The following is a 21,879-nucleotide window of genomic DNA, read 5'->3' on the forward strand; positions in this document are numbered from 1 at the left end:
ATAATCCTACCATGCAAACTACTCCGATAAACATACATCACTGGAATATCCCTCCGATCTCATCACACGAACCTCCAATGACACCGTCCAGTCCTTACTCTCAAGATTCACATACTACTATTACTCCATTTCAACAGCTTCTCACTCCCTCTGTTCCTCCACTCCCTTCCTCACAAGTTTCCCCTATTAATGAAGTCATACCCTCGGCAACATTGCCACTGGCTTTACCTTCTCCTAGATCTAGTGACATTGTTGTGCCGACGGTTGACCCGGTCCATGATAGTGACTCGCCCTCGGCTATACCACCAACACAATCTACCACTTCCACCCCCCCTAGACATCCAATGACAACACGCTCCAAAAGTGGTATTTTCAAACCACGTCAAGTCCTTGACTTACATGCTATAACAAATTCCTCCACTGAGGCCAGTGAACCCACTACAATCACTTAAGCTCAAAAATCTTCTCACTGGCGTAAAGCCATGTGTGACGAATATGATGCTCTCCTCCATAACTCTACATGGACCTTAGTACCCTTTTATCACACACAAAATATCATCGGGTGTAAATGGGTCTTTCGAATTAAGCGGAACCCAGACGGATCCGTTGCCAGATACAAAGCACGTCTAGTCGCCAAAGGGTTTCATCAACGACCTGGTGTCGACTTCACAGAGACATTTAGTCCCGTTGTTAAACCCACAACAATCCGTCTTATCCTGAGTTTGGCTATCTCAAAGGGCTGGCACATACGATAATTGGATGTTAACAATGCCTTTTTACAGGGGTCACTTACTGAAGATGTCTTTATGCAACAACCTCCTGGTTTCGTTCATCCTCAATATCCGAGGCATGTCTGCAAACTTCAAAAAGCTATTTATGGACTTCGTCAAGCTCCAAGAGCTTGGTAAAACGAGCTTGGCTCGTTTTTGACCTCAATTGGCTTCATCGATTCAAAGTCTGATACCTCGTTATTCATTTGCCAGCACAATGGAAGCATAATATATCTTTTAGTATATGTGGATGATATTATTGTCACAGGAAATGATCCTTTGAAGACTCAGGCATTTCTAAAGCACTTGGCCAATCGATTCTCCCTCAAAGATCTAGGAACTTTAAGCTACTTTCTGGGAGTGGAAGCAACATTTACATCTTCAGGTCTCTTCCTATCACAAAGAAAGTATATTCAAGATTTATTATCAAAGGCAAACATGCAGGATGCGAAAGAGGTTACAACTCCTCTCTCTACCAGTGAATCACTTAAATTATGTGATGGAAGTCCTGCTACAGATTCGACTCAGTATCGACAAGTCCTTGGCTCCTTACAGTACTTGGCTCTCACCCGTCCAGATATTTTATTTGCCGTCAATAAGTTATCGCAATTCATGCATCGACCATCTACTACGCATTGGTCTGCGGTCAAACGAATTTTGCGGTATCTTAAAGGGACTCTTAATCATGGCATTTTTCTTTGCAAAAATACTTCACTCCATCTCCATGCCTTTGCTGATGCTGATTGGGCAGGGAACTTTGATGATAGAACATCTACGTCCGGATACATTGTCTTCCTTGGAGCTACTCCAATCAGTTGGAGTTCTAAAAAACAAAAGACGGTTGCACGATCTACAACTGAAGCTGAATACCGTGCCGTCGCCACCGCCACTGCTGAACTCAATTGGGTCACAAATTTGCTCAAGGAACTCAACGTTAACTCCTCGGTTATTCCTACAATATATTGTGATAATATTGGAGCTACTTATTTATGTGCCAATCCAGTGTTCCATTCCCGCATGAAACACATAGCCATCGACTTCCATTTTGTGCGAGATCAAGTTGCCAGACATCAACTCCGAGTTTCTCATGTACATACAGCAGATCAACTAGCCGACTCACTCACAAAGCCTCTCGCCCGTAAACTATTTTCATCTCATCGGTCCAAGATCGGCATCCTTGATGGAAGCTCAATCTTGCGGGGGCATGATAAGCAGATAAGATTTCCTCAAGGCAGTTGAGGAAATCTCTCAGCAGTTGAGAAAAATCCTCCATGCTGAATGTGTATAACCTCCCTACTGAGTGTGTATAAATGACTGTCAAGAACTCACTATCAAAATGTATTAGGCAATTATATCTTATACATTTCATAGTTTCTTCTACAATTTCTATCTTTCTATCTTCTTCGCTTAATTTCTATCACAACTCTCTCTCCTCCTTAGTTTCTATCGTCCAAGGATCTCTGCAACTACAAGTTCTAACCATGAAGCCAAGGATCTTAGATCCCCTGTAAGTTGACTGATTCATCCTTTACTAAGCTTTATGGTGGCTGTTACCGGTTAGGATAGACTGGTTTTGCATTATCTGAACATTAGGCTACTATCACTGAAGCAAGGTTTCCATGTATGACAGAAACGAGTAGCCAAATTGTCAACCAAGTAGGATCATAAACAATAGATGAACGGACAACCACAGAATCTGATGTCCATGGGGGGGATGTGCCCGTAGCTCTCAGCTCGCCAAACGCTCATGGTTTTAATCCATCATTCCGGAACCTGATGGCTGCTGCTGAAATCTGCTGAAGCGGATGGCATAAAAAAAGAAAGCTTCTTTTTTTTAATCCTCTCCAAGACAACGCACAAGCAATCAGCCATTCAATTCCGCCAAGCTTCCATTGCCATTTCTAATTCTTCGTGACAGAGGGGATGTGCATGTGATTTCATTCGATCTGATACCAACAACAGGGAGCTTGCATGGCCTTCACAAGGCCCTACCACAAAACCAATCCTCCAGATTCATGAATGCTCCACTCGAGTCAGGGGCGACTGTGTCAAATCAAATCAAATGGTAAGATTTCAATAATCAGTTAGTATATTCTCAGTGATTATAATACTAAATCTTGATAACATTTCAGTCAATCTATTGTATATATATATAGTAATTTATGATGCACCGTAAATACCCAATCATTGGGATTCTTTGCAACAGCTTTCTTACTTGAAAATTTTGTGCATGCTTATATAGAGATCTACCGACAGATCTTTCAGAAAACTAATTTATTATTTTTTGATATGGTTTCAGACAGTTTCCACTAAGTAGCTCACGTGGACCCACCCACATTTTTCTTTTTACACAAAGAGATCAGTGCTCATTTTCCAACAAAAAAACAAATAAGTGATTTTGACTCTCGCATCAGTCATTTTTCTTAAAAGAAAATTATTGGTTATGTATAAATTTTATCTTAAAATCTTAATTGAGAGGTTGATTCATCCGAAATAAGTAAGTAGTGTATTTTTTGAAATCAAATCTTTCACTTCAAATAAGTGTTATATTTGACTAAATTATATATATATATATAAGATTAAAAAATCATAAATCTTATCATTTGATTAGATTTGATGATAGCGATGGATGATGGTGAGCAAGATCGGCAAAGCTAACCCACAGTTTTGAGAGGCTTCCTGTGAGTGGTGAGTTGTGTCAGCAGGGCATAGACATGGTCAACCTGCAAGTATCGGAGGAGATGCTGATGAAAGTGGCGCGAGTGTAGCAGCGACAAAGACCACCAAATTGATTGAAATAATGTGCTTCTGTCATTGAATGAAATCCTGAAAAATTGAGATAAAAAAAAAAGAGAAAATAACATGCCATTGGAACATTATGATCGAGAACAAAGGTAGCCATTTTTGGATTAGTTTATCCTCGAAATGGAACGCTGAGTCATCGACAGAGACGAAATGATGAGACAACTTTATGTCACGGAAATCAAGAAAGATGCGATGATACCGCCACAGGCCCCCGCCGACGTGGAGTCAGATCAGATCAGGTCCGTGTCAGTGTCTCTCCGGTTGCGGGCTGATGGATTTCTATTAGGAAGAACAACATAGCATTTTGTAAACTACACCTGCAGTTATACAGTGTTGAGAAAAAATACCGTGAATGATTTATTGGATATACATTTATTTTGGCTAGATTGACATGAAACATCATTCCACGTAGAATGTTTTCTTTTTGGTACCGTCCAACATTTGTTGACTTATTTAAGATCACCACTAGATAATATTTTAAGAAAGAGAAATTAGATCACCCGAGATGTATATCCAATGATGTCCCCATTGGTTAGTTTCATCATCGCTGTCTGCTGAAGACGATCTCATCCTGAGCCTCCAGATATTGCGAAGGGTCACACCTACTCACTGTGCTAGAATTGGGATACCGAAGTGCCCCTTGGAATTGAGACTAATTCGCCCCCTCTAAGCCAAATCATGGAAATCCACAAAGAAGACGAACAGATCATTTGATGTAGAACTATATGTATATGTATAATCGATCAACACCAACCCATGTATATACGCACGTGTATGCCCATGACGACTATTCTAATGGCTACGTCACAGTGCAGACGAGTGCAAGATTCTTATCCAACAAGATGGAACACGACGACGCCTATTGCGCGACGCAGTCTCGCACGGGCCACAAGGATCTACGCCACGATCCAAACCCCGGTCTTCCAAACCAATGTCGCGTGCCTCCAAAATCACCCGTCACCCTCCATTATTATATCCCTCCTTTTCCTTCCTTTCCACAAGTTGAGATAAACAAACACGTCTCGTGACCCCATGTCTGCCACGGCCACCAAAATAAGACCGGCTTCCGACTGATTGAGCTCTGCAAAGCTAGCCATGGAAGTAGATGCGCTGCAGTCTCACTTCTCCCTCCTCTTCTTCTCCTTCTCCATTTCCTTGGTGGTCGTCGCGGTTTTGGTGGAGCTGCTGAGGACTCGGCCATGGTGGTGCAACTGCGCCGTCTGCAAGGCCTACGTGACGTCGTCGTGGTCGGCGGAGTTCGACAACCTCTGCGACTGGTACGCGCACCTCCTCCGGGAGTCGCCCACACGGACCATCACTGTCCACGTGCTCGGATGCACCGTCACCGCCAACCCCGACAACGTGGAGCACATGCTAAAAACCCGCTTCGAGAACTACCCCAAGGGAAAACCTTTCTCCTCCATCCTCGGCGACCTGCTCGGCCACGGCATCTTCAACGTGGACGGCGAGCACTGGCGGTTCCAGCGCAAGATGGCGAGCGCTGAGCTCGGCAGCGCCGCGGTCCGCGTGTTCGCGTCGCAGATCGTCGCCGAAGAGGTCGGGTTCCGCCTGCTGCCGCTGCTCGACATGGCGTGCAAGAACGATGCGGTGCTCGACCTGCAGGACGTGTTCCGACAGTTGGCGTTCGACAGCATATGCAAGATCTCGTTCGGGCTCGACCCCGGCTGCCTCCAGCTGTCGCTGCCCATGTCGGAGTTCGCGGCGGCCTTCGACAAGGCCACGAGGCTATTGGCGGGGAGGGCGACACATACTATTCCGGCGATATGGAAGGTCAAGCGGCTCTTCAACCGGGGATCGGAGGGACAGATCCGAGAGGCGATCGAGCTGGTGGATCTCCTGGTCAAGGAGGTCATCCACCAGAGAAGGAAGTATGGCTTCGCGTCGGACCAAGATCTCCTGTCCCGGTTCATGAGATGCATCGACAACGACAGGTACCTCCGCGACATCGTCATCAGCTTCGTGTTGGCCGGCCGCGACACCGTCGCGTCCGCCCTGACAAGCTTCTTCATGCTACTCTCTCGCTACCCGGCGGTCTGCTCCGCCATTCGAGACGAGGTCGAGGACATCGTTGGGAACGCCCCAGCGCTCGCGAGCTACGACCAACTGAGGGAGTTGCACTACTTGCATGCGGCCTTGTACGAGAGCATGCGGCTGTACCCGCCGGTGCAGTTCGACTCCAAGTTCTGCCTCGACGACGACGTGCTTCCGGACGGCACATTCGTGAGGAAGGGAACGCGGATGACGTACCACGCCTACGCCATGGGGCGGATGGAGGAGTTGTGGGGGAGCGACTACGCCGAGTTCCGACCGGAGCGGTGGATCAGGCACGGCCAGTTTGTGCCGGAGAGCCCGTTCAAGTATCCGGTGTTCCAGGGCGGCCTTCGCGTGTGCCTCGGCAAGGAGATGGCGCTGATGGAGATGAAGAGCGTGGTCGCGTTGGTCATCCGCGATTTCGACGTCGACGTGCTCGGAGGGAACCGACCGCCGAAGTTCGCGCCCGGCCTCACGGCCACCCTCAGTGGAGGGCTCGCCGTCAGAGCACGCCGGAGAACGGGCAGTGCCGCCCCACACGGCACAAGCTAACAACCACATGTGTCAATGGCCAAAAATGCACTGCCAAAAAAAATTTATGCTGCAATTCTACTAGAAAAATTGTACAGAATTTTCATTAACCGCCCATTTAACATATTTTTTAGTCTCAACTGTCAGTTGGTATCCGTCAAAACATTTTTCTGGTTCCCAACTTTTACATGAAAAATGAGTATATAGTTATGATGTTGATATTTGTAATATTTATATATATCATATAATTATATATATTTTTTTAAACTGTATTAAAATGTTGGGGGGCAGGGGTTTACAAAAGCAGCAATGCAGGGGTCATTACAGTCCCAAAAAACAAAAATTGGAGAATCCACCGTTCTCCTAAAATTAGCAAATCGGCATGCTCTGCTGTTAGCATCATGAGGCGCATGGACCATACTGACAACCTGAAGTTGGGAAGAATAAAAATCCGATATCTGATAAAATATTTGTAAGGAGCCATGGGAAGTTTGACGTTTCCTAGACCAACTATGATGACGCAAATGGTAGTGAGATTTAAATCTACAGCCTTTTGGAGCCCTTGTAGCATCGTCAAAACTTGTGATAGTACGGGCAGATTAAGTGTGGAAGTTGTTGCCTCCAATCCCACGGGTGGAATGATCGCTTGCACGGAGAACGTAATCTCCTCTTGCAACAAGTGGAGAGGCGCCCCCAAAAAAATTTTCAGATAAAAGTTTTGATTTTAGGAGTCACTTTCAATTGCCAAGACACCTTCCAACCTCACCAATTCTCCTCTCTGACTTGAATTCTCATTCTTAAACTTCGATAGGCACTACTTACCGACGTGCATCCAGATGGGCTATGGATCCAAACTCACCAATTCTCCTCCTTGATCATCGAGCTAATGTGGGAGGTGAATGACTCAAGACTCTTTCGATGAAGGATCCTTGAAACAAAGAAAGCAGCAAGGTTTCACACCAAGAACCATTCCGCATGAGATCTGCCACACTAGAAATAAGATGCATGTTATCAATATTGATGAATACTGGCCACTTGGAGAAAGGTGTGTATTATCTAACTAGGGGTCTTCCCAACAGGAGATAGAGGCAGCAGGGCCAATAATGATCCGGAAGCCAGTACTGAGTAATTTGATAAGGTTGAAGATAGAGCGGGCTATCCTAGAGGCTCTTTTTGAGCGAGTCGGGGTCCTAGAAATTTAAGGCACCATGCTTAGAAGTGAAAATAGTCGTTCATGGCTTGTTCTCCCTATTTAAAGTCGGCACGAGACGTTTTGCACACATTGCTTAAGCCCAAGGCCACCATTATCTTTTAGTTTGGTAAGTGTATCGCAGCTAATGAGGTATAGGCTATAACGATTAGCACTATCATTTCAAAGGGAGTTCGTAGTTAAGTAGAAGATTCTATAAAAGATTTTGTGCAAGACTCATGAGTTTAGAACGATCCGGATAGGCGACGAGTTAATAACCAATTTGATAAGGACTTGCCAGCCTAGGAAAGAAAATTCTTATACCAACCTTGAAGTTTATCGATGACTTTGTCCACTAGAGATTATTGGTGTTTGTCCCCTAGTCTTCCGAGGAAAAGATAGGTGCCAAGGTATTTGAATGGCCAATTCCCCTCCCGAATGCCCAAAGCAAAGCAGATGGAGTGTTTAGCAGAACCTAGATAGTGTTTTGGGAAGTAAATGCATGATTTGTTATAGTTAACACTAAGATCAATGATAGCAGAGATGCTGTTCAAAAATTTCTGTATGTGAAAGCATGATTTGGGGTTAGCATGTAAAGTGGGTAATAGATTGTCGAAAAAAATTAAGTGAAATATTTTGATTCTTTTTAAGGTTAAAGGGTGTAATATTAGCTTTCAGGACCTCAGGGGAGTTGAGGGATGGAAAGATCTATTGAGCTATGATGAACATATAAGTGGAAGAGGGATTTCTTGCCGGACACCTCAGATAACTTTTGAATCAATTATATTGCTTATTATTAATTGGGCATGTAAAGGTGGGGAAGATAATATAGGTCATAATCCAGTTAATGAATTGATTAGGAAAGTTCATGTTTATCATGATATTCTTGATAGCAGATCAAGAAACAAAGTCAAAAGCTTTCTCTAAGTTCAACTTAAGCAAGGTTAGAGAGAATTTACTGTTGGAGTTATTCATAGGGTGGACAAGCTCATTGGCTATAAAAATATTATCATATATAGTTTTATCTTTAATGAATGTAAGGATCTTATAGAGGATATTGCATAAAGTAATAGGATGAAAGTCTTTGATAAATGAGGTGTTAACCTTTTTAAGGATAAAAACGAGCCAAGTTTTACCTTAGTTGGGGGATCACAATAATGGCATGAAAAGATTCAAACTCTAGAAAGAGTTTAGGTTTAAGAATTTCTTAAAACTTTGAGTAAAATTTGATAGTGAAACTATTGGACCAGAGCTTTTTCCCTAGCACATGTGATCGATGGTATTTTTTATCTTAGTGAGATAGAAAGGGCACAAAGCTCGTTCCACTTCCTAGAATGAAATTTATGAAGATTAGGGTAGTTGTTGTGTTGCTAGTTAGGGGTAGAATATTTATTTCATAATGAATGATACCAGTAAAAGAGGTTAAGGATATATGGGTATCAATTTAGTCCTTGTTGTTATTAGTTTTTTATAAGATGAATCCAATTCTTCGTATGATGAGTATCGGATATTTGGTGAACGAATTTTTGAATTTATATCATCATTCAAAGCATACTGAGTGTTAACCTTGATCTACCAGCTGAGGTGGAGTTGTCACTATAAGACTTGGCTCATTTGTTGATGGTAGTGTTCAGATTATTAAGGAGAGGGTGCATTATAATCTATACTAAGGGTTTAGCTCAGTCAATGCAAAGTCACAAGGTTGATAAACTCATTCATCTCAAACTATTATGGTTCAATTTTAATATTTAACTTGGCATGTTTTTTAAGGAAGCAATCAATCCTGATAAAACTGTTGTAATGCAGGGAAGATTGAGAAAGTGATGTAAAATCAAAAGTGTTGTCCATAAAACATTAAAAAAAAATTTTGTAAAGACAAGCTAAAATCTGATCTTTGTCATAGCGATTATTATAGTGAGTAAATTGATTATAAAAAAACTAGCATCGATGAGTCCTTTGTAAAAGATGAAATAAGTGAAATCCAAAATTGATGAGAAAGTAGTAAAAGGTCAACCACCTAGCTTGTCTTTAAGTGACTAAATGATGTTTATATCACCACAAAAAATCTAAAGGATTAAAGATGTGTTAATATGAGAAAACAACAACCAAAGTGATTTGCACAAATGAGGAAGATTGCTAGCATAAGGCACAGTGGCCTATGTGGGATCTCCAAGATTAAATTTATTGCTTGCTTGTTGGTGAAGACCTCGGATGCTTTGAGGGAGAGAAAGTTCCATGTTACAATGATCCTGTCATATCTACCCTCAATAACAGATAATACCTCAGTCCATCATGTTCCAAATTTATGCAAGAAAGTAATAGATTGTTATTCCTATAAGTGTGTTTCAAGCAGTGTGATAACATCTAATTTAAGGATTCTAATATATTCATATAGGGCCTCATGACACTCTTGCACCCTCATAATTCCAAGGATGGATAGATTCATTTATTAACTATAGAAAAAGTGTTATGAGAGGGAAGATAACCCTCTAGAGTGAAAGAATCAACAAGCAACCATACTTTGTTCTTCTTGTTTTTGTGCTTAAAAGAAAGGGAAGGAGGAATGACACTTTCCATTTGAATCATTCTTCAGGATTGTGTCTCTCTCATTGAGATTGTTGCTTATCATTCAGGAGCCGGTTCATCGATCGTTGCATCATTCTCATCAAGAAGACCATCATCCACTACTCTTCTAAAGGCATTGGTCATGTGATCAACCAAGGCATCAAAGGACTAAGAAAGAGGTGAAGCAAACAATCAATTTGTGAGAAGTAGGTCTCTAGTGTTGGCTGATAATTGGAAAAGGAATAGTTCTAACCAATAGGCTCTTCCTCCATCTTTGTATTTTCAAGCATTAGTGCTACAAAATGATTCGAAGAGGAAAGAATTAGAAAAAGGGATAAAATGATATTTTTCTATATCACCCATCCCGGAGGATGAAGCTTGCCTTTTGCCATCATCACCTAGGGAATAGGAGAATAACAATGGGCAATGACACCATACCACCTTCCAACCTCAATGCTTTCTTTCTCTCCTTAGCATTAATGGAAAAAGGGGATGGGGCTTTAGGGCTAGTTGGCAACACCCAAATGTTGCCCAGATTTAACTTTATCGCCCGATCTTTATTAACTATATTATTCAAGGATGGCTTGGAACCTATAGAAGAGACATTAGTATTACATCCTTTGGTAGTGTGAATAGGAGATGACGTCGAACGGTCACTAAACCCATTAAATAAGGTTATCCCATGAGGAGTTTTCTCATGAAAGAGGGTGAGTCACTAAGGAGGATTTATTTTTAGAAGGAATTATTTGGGTGGATTAGGTAATAATGTTGTTAATAAATGAGGAAGGCTTTAAGGTTATGTGATCAGTCAAATTGGGTGACTCGATTTGAGTTCAATAGTGGGGTCGGCCTCTAAAGCTCAAGGATTAGGTCTAGGCTTACAACTCAATGCCTTCTTCTGGACCTTACTCCGAGATCTATAATTAAGGTTGTCTTCAACTTCCATCCATGGGACCAAAACCTTAACCTTCTCATTAGTCACCCCATCTTTGTTACTGCTAATTTGAGTAGCATTGCATAACGATGTGCAATGACTAATCTTACTATAGTGTAAGCACATATTAGAGTTGCTTTTATAAGTTATGGTATGAAAGAATTAAGAAGTGCATTCTTCAATCTCCCTTGAGGAAAGAGTTTCTCTAAATCAAGGAGGATGCAAACCATAGTAAATTTTCTTCTAGACCTAGTGAAAGTCATATCATCTATTTTGATAAATTGATTGATACATGAGGCTATATGAGATAGAAGACTTAGGTTGAGGAGTTCCAATAGGATTATGAGAAATTAGACCCATATGGGTGTTAGGATCGGAGCGGCACTAAGAGGGGGGGGGAGGGGGGGTGAATTAGTGCAGCGGATTAAAACTTCGGTTTTAGAAAAATCTTTCATACGATAAGAACGGAACTTGAAAAGTTTAACTTGAAAGCGTATTCTTAAAGTTGCGCAGCAAGGGTAATAAGAAACTAAAGCAGTAAGAAGGTATGCAGTAATGTAAATGACAATAATAAAATGCAAACCAGAGATTACGCCGATTTTAGAGTGGTTCGGTCAAATGACCTACATCCACTTGCGAGGCCCCTCTTCGATGAGGCTCCCACCTTCCACTAGCAAGTCTCTTGAAATGGAAGGGTAAACACCCCTCTTACAACCTTTTACAAGCAGCTCAACCTCTTACAAATTTTCAATAAGAAAGAAGGAGGAGAACTCTCTAGCAAATTGAAAACAAGACTTGCTAAGACTTTCTAAGACTTTTCTCTCAATCAAAATGCTTCTCAAAAGTTGTAATCTCAACTGAGATTTGAGGGGTATTTATATGCCTCAAGAGGATTCAAATTTGGGCTCCAAAATTTGAATTCTCTTAGGGTTTTCGATGCTGGAGGTGCCACCGCCCAGCCAAGCGGTGCCACCGCCCAGCGCTCGGGTGCTGGACGGTGCAACCGCCCAGCCAAGGAGGTGTCACCGCCCAGCTCTCGGGTGCTGGGCGGTTCCACCGCCCAGTCAGGCGGTGCCACCGCCTGGCTCTCCGATTCATTGGTTTGGCTTAATTTTAGCCCAAACCAAATCTGACTTTGGGCCCAATTGGCCCCTAACCAGGATATAGGATTATCTCTTAATCCTAATCCTAATTACAAGTGAACTACATAACACAAAAACATCCTAAGCAAGTTTTCAACCGCGAACATCGAGTCTTGTTCCGGCGAGCTTTCCGACGAATTCCTTCTGACGGACTCCCTGCAAGCTCCCAATCTTTGTGATGACTTTAACGAGTAGCCGAGCCTTCTCGGTGATCTCCGCGAGCCTCCGACGATTTCTTCGGCGAACTTCCGACACGTTCCCGATTTCTTCTCGGTTGGTTCCGGCAGCATCTCCGATGATTCTTCGGTCTCTTAAACGTCCATCGAGCTCGACTCCGGTATCCTTGCTTTATGTTTTCTGGTTATCGTAGTTAATCCTGCACACTTAACTCAATAATATGGATTAGATCAATTAACCCACCAATTGATTATATCATCAAAATCCGAGATTCAACAATCTCCCCCTTTTTGATGATGACAATCAATTGATGACGGAGTTAAACATAACTCCCCCTATCTATATGCCATATTATGAGAAGATAAAAAACACTTGAATTCCATCCCATTGGATTCAAGCATAACCCGATAAGTTCTAATCGTAGAGCTTATCGTTATCCTCATTAAACAATAGTAAGTACGAAACTTCGATGAAAATCATAAGTTAAATGATAAGGGACGAATTTTGCTATGACAGAAGATAAAGATTTTCAATATAAATTACATGATATCAATCTTGTGATATTTTCAAGGATTTGCAAGGCATATAAGACATTCATATCACACAAGTTTTTGTAATTCATATAAGTCATGCTATGGTTATGGTGTAAGTCATCACTTAGTCATCACTTCTCCCCCTTTGTCATCAACAAAAAGAGACAAGCCAGCTAATTGATGATCATAGAAAAAGGTTTAGCATTTAACAAAGTTCATCATTCAAATTTGCCAGAAATAGTTTATCCAAAAGACATCATCATTTATGCAGATTAAAACAGTAGTTATCTAAAAGGAAAGATCAGTTATCGTTCAATCGATGACAAACTTGAACTTGTTGTTAAAAGTAAACAGAACAGAATAAAAAGATACATCAATTTAATCCTTAGGAGGTAATCCACAGTGCTGATACATGATATCTATTTTTTCATTCATCTGTCGTAGTGTCTTCAAAATTTCAATTTGTTGATTCTGAATTTGTTCTTACTGTGATTTGATCTGAGATAGCTCCGCCATAATGATATCTTCAGAGGAGGAAACAGGAGCTGAAGGTGCTGCGCCAAAGGGACTAGGAGGAGGAGATTCATTTCCCATAAGAATTGGTGTTTCGGGTTGTTCTATTGGTGGAGGAATTGGATCCGTCCTTCTAGGTTGCCTAACCCATATGCCATTGCTAAAAGTGCACCTAAGTCTTTTCAGTAGGTTTTTATTTATTATGTTATATCGATCATTTTGAATAGATTCTTCATCGGGTGGAATGCAAATGTCATAGGCATGAAGAATTCTAGTGATTAACCTCCCATATGGCAATATAGTATCTTTAGTCATAATATCCTACATGTGTTGACGAATTAAGTACCCAAAACAATTATGCTGACCGGTCATAATCCAATACATGGTTCCTATTTCTATTTGACTTATTTCGTCAAGATGAAATTGTTTGGGGAATATGATGCTTGTGATAATGTGATGAAGAATTTTAGAGTTGAAAGGCAGTAAGTGTTCACAGCTCTTGGGTAGGAAGTCAAGGTTTGGATTTTTAAAAATTGTTTTCACGGCTTCGGTATAGGTTGCTCCTATTGTTTTGACGTCCCATTTACCTTTAAAATAACATCCCCTATCTTTATCAGTTACGCCAATTAGCTCACAAATAGTGCTGTCAAATATTCTAATGGGTGTTCCTAGAAGGTAAGTGCTTAGGCTATCGTTGTCCTCATAAAGGTTGGCATAGAACAATCTAACTAATCGCGGATAGATTGGTTCATCTATTTGTAGTAGAGGTAGAGCTTCTAGGTGTGCAAACCACCTAATGGGTTCTAAGTCCTCTAGTTCATCTAGATCAACGTATTTTCCCTTATGGATACATCGTGTTTCAAATTTTGGAAAGCTAAGGGCTACCTCTTTTGATCTAAAAAGATCATGGTCAAATGAATCTCCTTCAATCATTTTTCCTTTTGATCTCTTAGGAGCCATAATCTAGACAAGATGATGATGAAATTGTAAAAAATAAGCAAGGAAAAGAGGAAAGAAAAGAAGGAATGGGATACCAAAAAGAGGGATTTCAAGTGTTATCTTATGGAGATTATGTTGAGAGATGGAAAGCTTGGACCACCAAGAATCCTTCTCCAATGCTTTTAAGAGTTAGAATGAGGGTTAGAGGGAATGGGAGAGGGTTTTGAGAGTGTTTTTTTCGGGTTGGGGGCGGTGTCACCGCCGGCCCTAACCCCTCGGGTTAGTAAGGCTCGCTTGGTCGGTGTCACCGCCTGGCGCCCGAGCGCCAGGCGGTGCAACCGCCGGATCTGGCGGTGCCACCGCTGGCATCCCGCGGAGGAAAGAAAATTTTTTTTTCTTCCTCCCTTTTGTTTAGCTTCTTCCCTCAAGATCATAAGTTATACTTTAATGGATCATTTTGAATTGAAGAAGAAGGAAGAAATCAAATCCACAGAAGAAAGGAAAAGGACGAGTCATTTTTCGTGAAGCTCATTTTAGGGACAATTTAACATGCCTAATTCCCTTCTAATGAATTCAAATTGATCTTCATTCAAAGCTTTTATAAATATATCTGCTAATTGATGCTTTGTGTCAATGAATTCTAGAACAACATCATTGTTAAGGACATGATCGCGTATGAAATGATGCCTAACGTCGATGTGCTTAGTTCTAGAGTGCAGAATTGGATTTTTAGTAAGACATATGGCACTAGTATTATCACATTTTATGGGAATGTTTTTAAAGTGAATTCCATAGTCTTCTAATGTATTTTTCATCCAAATGACTTGTGCACAACATGCACTTGCAGCAATGTATTCGGCTTCCGCCGTAGATAGTGCAACTGAATTTTGTTTCTTGGAAGTCCAAGAAACAAGTGCATGTCCTAAAAATTGGCATGTTCCGGATGTACTTTTTCTATCGATCCTGCATTCGCCAAAATCGGCGTCTGCATAAGCTATTAGATCAAAATTTTCAGATTTTGGATACCATAATCCTAAATTTGGAGTTCCTTTAAGATACCTGAATATTCTTTTAACACTCTTCAGATGAGATAATTTAGGATTAGATTGAAACCTAGCGCAAAGTCCTACACTAAACATAATATCTGGTCTAGTCGCGGTGAGGTAGAGTAGACTACCTATCATTCCCCTATATGTTTTTTGATCGAATTTTTCACTATTTTCATCCATATCTAACTTAGTCGCAGTACTCATAGGGGTGTTTATTGCTTTTGAATTATCCATGTTAAATCGTTTTAACAATTCTAATGTATATTTAGATTGGTTAAGAAATATACCATCACTAAGTTGTTTGATTTGTAATCCCAAAAAGAAAGTTAATTCACCCATTAAACTCATTTCAAATTCATGACTCATACATTTGGCAAATGATTCACATAGTGATTCATCCGAAGAGCCAAAAATAATATCGTCAACATAAATTTGCACAATAAGAAAATTATTTTCAAAATGTTTAATAAACAATGTAGTATCAACCTTGCCTTTGGTAAAATTATTTAAAATAAGAAAGGAACTAAGCCTTTCATACCAAGCTCTAGGAGCTTGTTTCAAGCTATAGAGAGCTTTAGTCAATTTGAATACATGATTAGGAAGAAGAGAATTTTCAAATCCGGGAGGTTGTTCGACATATACTTCTTCGGAAATAAAACCATTCAAGAAAGCACTTTTGACATCCATTTGAAATAGTTTAAAATTATTACTACTAGCATAGGCAAGGAGCATCCTTATGGCTTCTAATCGAGCCACGGGAGCGAAGGTTTCTTCGTAATCGATACCTTCTTCTTGATTGAAACCTTTGGCCACTAATCTAGCCTTGTTTCTAACCACGATACCATTTTCGTCTTGCTTGTTTCTAAAGACCCACTTAGTACCTACGACTAAGTGGTCACTTGGTCTAGGAACAAGCTTCCATACCTCATTCCTCTCAAATTGGTTCAATTCTCCTTGCATTGCAATGACCCAAAAATCATCTTTTAAGGCTTCGTCAATGCATTTAGGTTCAATTTGAGAAAGGAAAGCGGCGTTAGCACAAAAATTCTTGAAAGAAGAACGAGTTTGAACCCCTTTTGTTGTATCTCCTATAATTAGCTCCTTTGGATGAGCATCTACATACTTTCATTCTTTGGGTAAAGAAATTTCGGAAGAAGATGCATTCAAATAGCTATTTTGAGGAGGGGGTTCGTTTAAATTCAGATTATCAAAACCAAGATCATCATCAAAATCATTTTTCTTTAAGTTAGAAATTTCATTAAAAACTACATGAATAGACTCTTCTATTACTAAGGTCCTTTTGTTAAAGACACGAAAGGCCTTAGAAACGGAGGAGTAACCAAGAAAAATGCCTTCATCGGATTTAGCATCAAATTTACCTAGGGCATCCTTTTCATTTAAAATGAAGCATTTACAACCAAAAACTTTAAAATAAGAAATATTTGGTTTTTTGTTATTCCATAATTAATAGGGAGTTTTTGATAGAGATGGTCTTATTAGGACCCTATTCATGATGTAACAAGCCGTATTTACGGCTTCGGCCCAAAAATATTTGGGTAAACTATGTTCATTTAACATAGTTCTTGCCATTTCTTGTAGGTTTCTATTTTTTCTTTCAACTACTTCATTTTGTTGAGGATTTCTTAGAGTTGAGAAGTTGTGATTGTACCCATTAACTTCGCAAAAATTTTAAAAGTCACGGTTTTGGAATTCACCACCGTGATCACTCCAAATTGATGAAATCATGAAGCCTTTTTCGTTTTGAGTGAGTTTACAAAATTTAGAGAAACACTTGAAGCAATCACTTTTGTGAGCTAAGAAATAGGTCCAAGTGTATCTAGAGTAGTCATCCACAATCACAAAAGCATATTTGCTTCCACCTAGACTTGTTGTATCAATTGGTCCAAATAAGTCCAAATGGATCAATTGTAATGGTCTAGTGGTGCTAATTTGATTTTTTGGTTTGAAGCTTGTTTTTATTTGTTTGCCTAGTTGACATGCATCGCATACCTTATCCTTAATAAACTTCATATTCGGAATCCCTCGTACTAATTCTTGAGATGAGATTTTAGATATTGTTTTCATGCTTGCATGACCTAATCTCCTATGCCAAAGCCAAGCATCATCATTTACGGCGGAGAAACACATTTCATTACTTAGTTCATCAAGATTGATGGTATAGACATTATTTTGTTTTAAAGCAATCATAGTCATGTTATGATTTGGTTTTTCAATAATGCACATATTTGATTCAAATCTAACGATATAACCTTTATCACATAGTTGACTAATACTCAAGAGATTATGTTTCAATCCATCAACTAGTAAAACATCATCAATGGAAAAACTAAATTTGTTACCAATAGTTCCCTTGCCAATGATTTTGCCTTTGTTGTTGTCTCCGAAGGTGACGTACCCTTCTTCTTTGCTAGTGAGCATAGAGAAATGAGATGGATCTCCAGTCATATGTCTTGAGCATCCACTATCGAGATACCATCTCTTGCTCCTAGCTTGTGGGTTTGTCTACAAAAGAGGATGATTTTTAGGTACCCATTTGATTTTGGGTGCCTCAAAAATTGATCCACTAACCTTGTTATTTATTTTTTAATCCTTTATAGTTCCTTTAGGAACCCATATTAATTTTTGTGAACTAATTTTCCTAAATGGACATTTGTAGGCAATATGTCCGGATTTGCAACAGAAGTTGCATTTCATATAAGAGGAAACATGTAATGTAGGTCCTTTTATGAAAGTGGTAGGATTTTGATGTAATCCTTTTACAAATCCAATTCCATTTCTATTTACGATGTGACCCTTGTGTGCAAGGATCATATCTAATCCTTTGCTACCAACCTTAAACTTGTTTAAGGTTTCCTTAAGAAGCAAATTTTCATTTTTTATTGCTTCTAAATGCTCACACTTAGAGCATGGAGGAGTTTGAAGACTATCAAACTTATCTTGTAGCAAAGCATGCTCTTTCTTTAAGATACTTAACTTCTTGCTAACAGTTCTACATTCATCAAATAATTCATGAAAAGCGATAGAGAGTTCTTCAAAAGATAAATCTTTATTAAATAAATCACATACCTCTTCTCCTAAAGCCATTAGTGCGTAATGAGCAACTTGCTCGGTGTTGGACTCCTCTTCTTCGGACGCGCTTGAATCATCCCATGTTGCCTTGAGCGCCTTCTTCTTTGATGTCCTCTTTTTGGCTTGAGGACAATCATTCTTGTAGTGTCCCGGTTTTTTGCATTCATAGCAAATCACTTGGTCCTTCTTTTGTTCAAATTTATTTTTTATATTATTTTTAAATTTATTCTTTCTTAAATATTTTTTAAATTTTTGAGTCAAAAGTGCAATGTCATTGTCACTGTCCTCATCACTTGATGTTCCTTTCAAGTGGTCTTCTTCTGATTTGAGTGTCATATCCTTCCTGTTCTTTGGAAGGGGGTTCTCGAGCTCGTCATGAGCTTGACATGTCATTTCGTAGGTCATTAGAGACCCAATGAGTTCTTCAAGAGGGAATGCTTTAAGGTCTTTGGCCTCTTGAATGGCCGTAACTTTTGGATCCCAACTTTTAGGGAGGGATCTTAAGATTTTAGTTACTAGTTCAAAGTTAGTAAAATCTTTACCAAGAGCTTTGAGTCCATTGATGACATCCGTAAACCGGGTGTACATGTCTCTGATGGACTCACTTGGTTTCATTCGGAAAAGTTCGTAAGAGTGCACAAGGATGTTGATTTTGGACTCTTTCACTCGGCTAGTGCCTTCATGAGTGACCTCAAGAGTTCTCCAAATATCAAAAGCCGAATCACATATTGAAACACGATTAAATTCGTTTTTGTCTAATGCACAAAACAAGGCATTCATAGCCTTTGCATTTAAAGCAAAAACCTTCTTCTCCGATTCATTCCATTCGCTCATCGGAAGAGAAGATTTTTGAAATCCATTCTCGACAATAGACCAAAGCTCAAAGTCCATAGAAATGAGGAAGATCCTCATGCGAGACTTCCAATATGTGTAATCCGACCCATTAAACAAAGGTGGTCGTGCAATAGAATGGCCCTCTTGCATGCCGGAGTAAGCCATCTCTCTTGGGTATTAAACCAAATATGAGAGATAACCTTGCTCTGATACCACTTGTTAGGATCGGAGCGGCACTAAGAGGGGGGGGGTGAATTAGTGCAGCGGATTAAAACTTCGGTTTTAGAAAAATCTTTCGTACGATAAGAACGGAACTTGAAAAGTTTAACTTGAAAGCGTATTCTTAAAGTTGCGTAGCAAGGGTAATAAGAAACTAAAGCAGTAAGAAGGTATGCAGTAATGTAAACGACAATAATAAAATGCAAACCAGAGATTACGCCGATTTTAGAGTGGTTCGGTCAAATGACCTACATCCACTTGCGAGGCCCCTCTTCGATGAGGCTCCCACCTTCCACTAGCAAGTCTCTTGAAATGGAAGGGTAAACACCCCTCTTACAACCTTTTACAAGCAGCTCAACCTCTTACAAATTTTCAATAAAAAAGAAGGAGGAGAACTCTCTAGCAAATTGAAAACAAGACTTGCTAAGACTTTCTAAGACTTTTCTCTTAATCAAAATGCTTCTCAAAAGTTGTACTCTCAGCTGAGATTTGAGGGGTATTTATAGGCCTCAAGAGGATTCAAATTTGGGCTCCAAAATTTGAATTCTCTTAGGGTTTCCGATGCTGGAGGTGCCACCGCCCAGCCAAGCGGTGCCACCGCCCAGCGCTCGGGTGCTGGACGGTGCAACCGCCCAGCCAAGGAGGTGTCACCGCCCAGTTCTCGGGTGCTGGGCGGTTCCACCGCCCAGCCAGGCGGTGCCACCGCCTGGCTCTCCGATTCATTGGTTTGGCTTAATTTTAGCCCAAACCAAATCCGACTTTGGGCCCAGTTGGCCCCTAACCAGGATATAGGATTATCTCTTAATCCTAATCCTAATTATAAGTGAACTACATAACACAAAAACATCCTAAGCAAGTTTTCAACCGCGAACGTCGAGTCTTGTTCCGACGAGCTTTCCGACGAATTCCTTCCGACGGACTCCCGGCAAGCTCCCAATCTTTGTGATGACTTTAACGAGTAGCCGAGCCTTCTCGGTGATCTCCGCGAGCCTCCGACGATTTCTTCGGCGAACTTCCGACACGTTCCCGATTTCTTCTCGGTTGGTTCCGGCAGCATCTTCGATGATTCTTCGGTCTCTTAAACGTCCATCGAGCTCGACTCCGGTATCCTTGCTTTATGTTTTCTGGTTATCGTAGTTAATCCTGCACACTTAACTCAATAATATGGATAAGATCAGTTAACCCACCAATTGATTATATCATCAAAATCCGAGATTCAACAATGGGGACCTTGTCTACACATGCTAACCTCCTCATTAGTCACCCTTTTCCCATTACTACTACTTTGAGTAGCATTACATAAACGATGTGCGATGGGCCATCTTACCATCGTAGAAGCATATGTTATGATTGTTTTCATAAGCTATGTTATGAAAGAATTGGGAAGTACCATCTTCAATCCACAACCCTTGACGAAAGAGTTTCTCTAAGTTAAGAAGGATACAAACCCTAACAAATTTTCCTCTAGACTTAGTTAAGGTCATATCGTCTATTTTGAGGAATTGATCGATACAAGAGGCTATATGAGATAGGAGACCTAGATTAAGGAGTTCCAATGGGAGTTTGAGAAATTGGACCCAGATTAGGACCTTGTCTACACACTCAACGAGCGGTTGGTAGCATGACTTCTAGGGGATTAGAGTTAACAATTCTCCATGAATAAACCACAAACCACCCAATAGAACCTTCATCATGTTTGATTCAGAAGAAAATTAAAAATAGAACCATCCAACTATCAAATCATTGATATTGCAACCTCATAGTTTGAGGAGGACAAAGTGGAGGAAATCCAAAGGGGGAATCTTACCTAAAAACTTATCATATAGATTTATTCTTCAATCATTTTGAGCCCAACTCACCTTGATAGGATCTAAATTCAAGCGTAGGGGAGGATTAGTATTGGATCTGAAGTAGCTTGGCCTCTAACTCCACATCTAGCTTCTACGAGCTGAAGCCGTGGACTTCCAAAAGTGACTCATCCATAAAGAAGGTGATGGGGTTTTGGCTAACAATGCAGTCAAGAGTATTTCGTGTTAGGATCAAGATCACTAAGAGGCAGGGGGGTGAATTAGTGCAGCGGAAAACTTTCGACGATTAAAACTGCGTTCGTACGATAAGAGCGATTTCGGTAGAAAAGCTGATTCGTAAATCACTTTAACTTGTGATCAAGCAAGATGCAGTTAAAGCGAATCTATAAAGACAGTTTGCAGTTATGATGGAAATCAGAATGTAAGCACAAACCGAAATATGGTGTTCGTACGATAAAACTGATTTACGTCTAAACATCGATTCGGAAAATACTGAATTTTGAAACACAATCATAAATGTGCAGAAGGCAGTAAGCTATTGAGGAGGTTTGCAGTAAAGATAATATGCTCAAAGTAAATGCAAACCAGAGAGCACCGTAATTTTAGAGTGGTTCGGTCAATCTTGACCTACATCCACTTCTGGCTTCCTCCACCGACGTCCACTAGAGGCCTTCCTTCAATAGGCGAAGGCCAACCACCCGTTTACAGTTTCACTCCTTTTGACGGGCT

General features: G+C 40.5%; 1 protein-coding gene across 1 annotated transcript; it reads left to right on the forward strand.

Moving 5' to 3' along the window:
• The first annotated feature begins 4,605 nt into the window (after positions 1 to 4,605).
• LOC135587368 (cytochrome P450 94C1-like) lies at positions 4,606 to 6,386 on the forward strand. The gene has a single exon (XM_065078690.1). It carries the CDS (start codon positions 4,671 to 4,673, stop codon positions 6,177 to 6,179), a length of 1,509 nt encoding a protein of 502 aa, XP_064934762.1. The 5' UTR covers positions 4,606 to 4,670; the 3' UTR covers positions 6,180 to 6,386.
• The last annotated feature ends 15,493 nt before the right edge of the window (positions 6,387 to 21,879 follow it).

The sequence above is a fragment of the Musa acuminata genome, chromosome BXJ1-1, assembly GCF_036884655.1.
Source record: "Musa acuminata AAA Group cultivar baxijiao chromosome BXJ1-1, Cavendish_Baxijiao_AAA, whole genome shotgun sequence".
NCBI lineage: Eukaryota > Viridiplantae > Streptophyta > Magnoliopsida > Zingiberales > Musaceae > Musa > Musa acuminata.

Bases quoted from the DNA above. Each gene is read 5' to 3' on its own strand.
- LOC135587368 (XM_065078690.1), top strand. From the start codon at position 4,671: ATGGAAGTAGATGCGCTGCAGTCTCACTTCTCCCTCCTCTTCTTCTCC.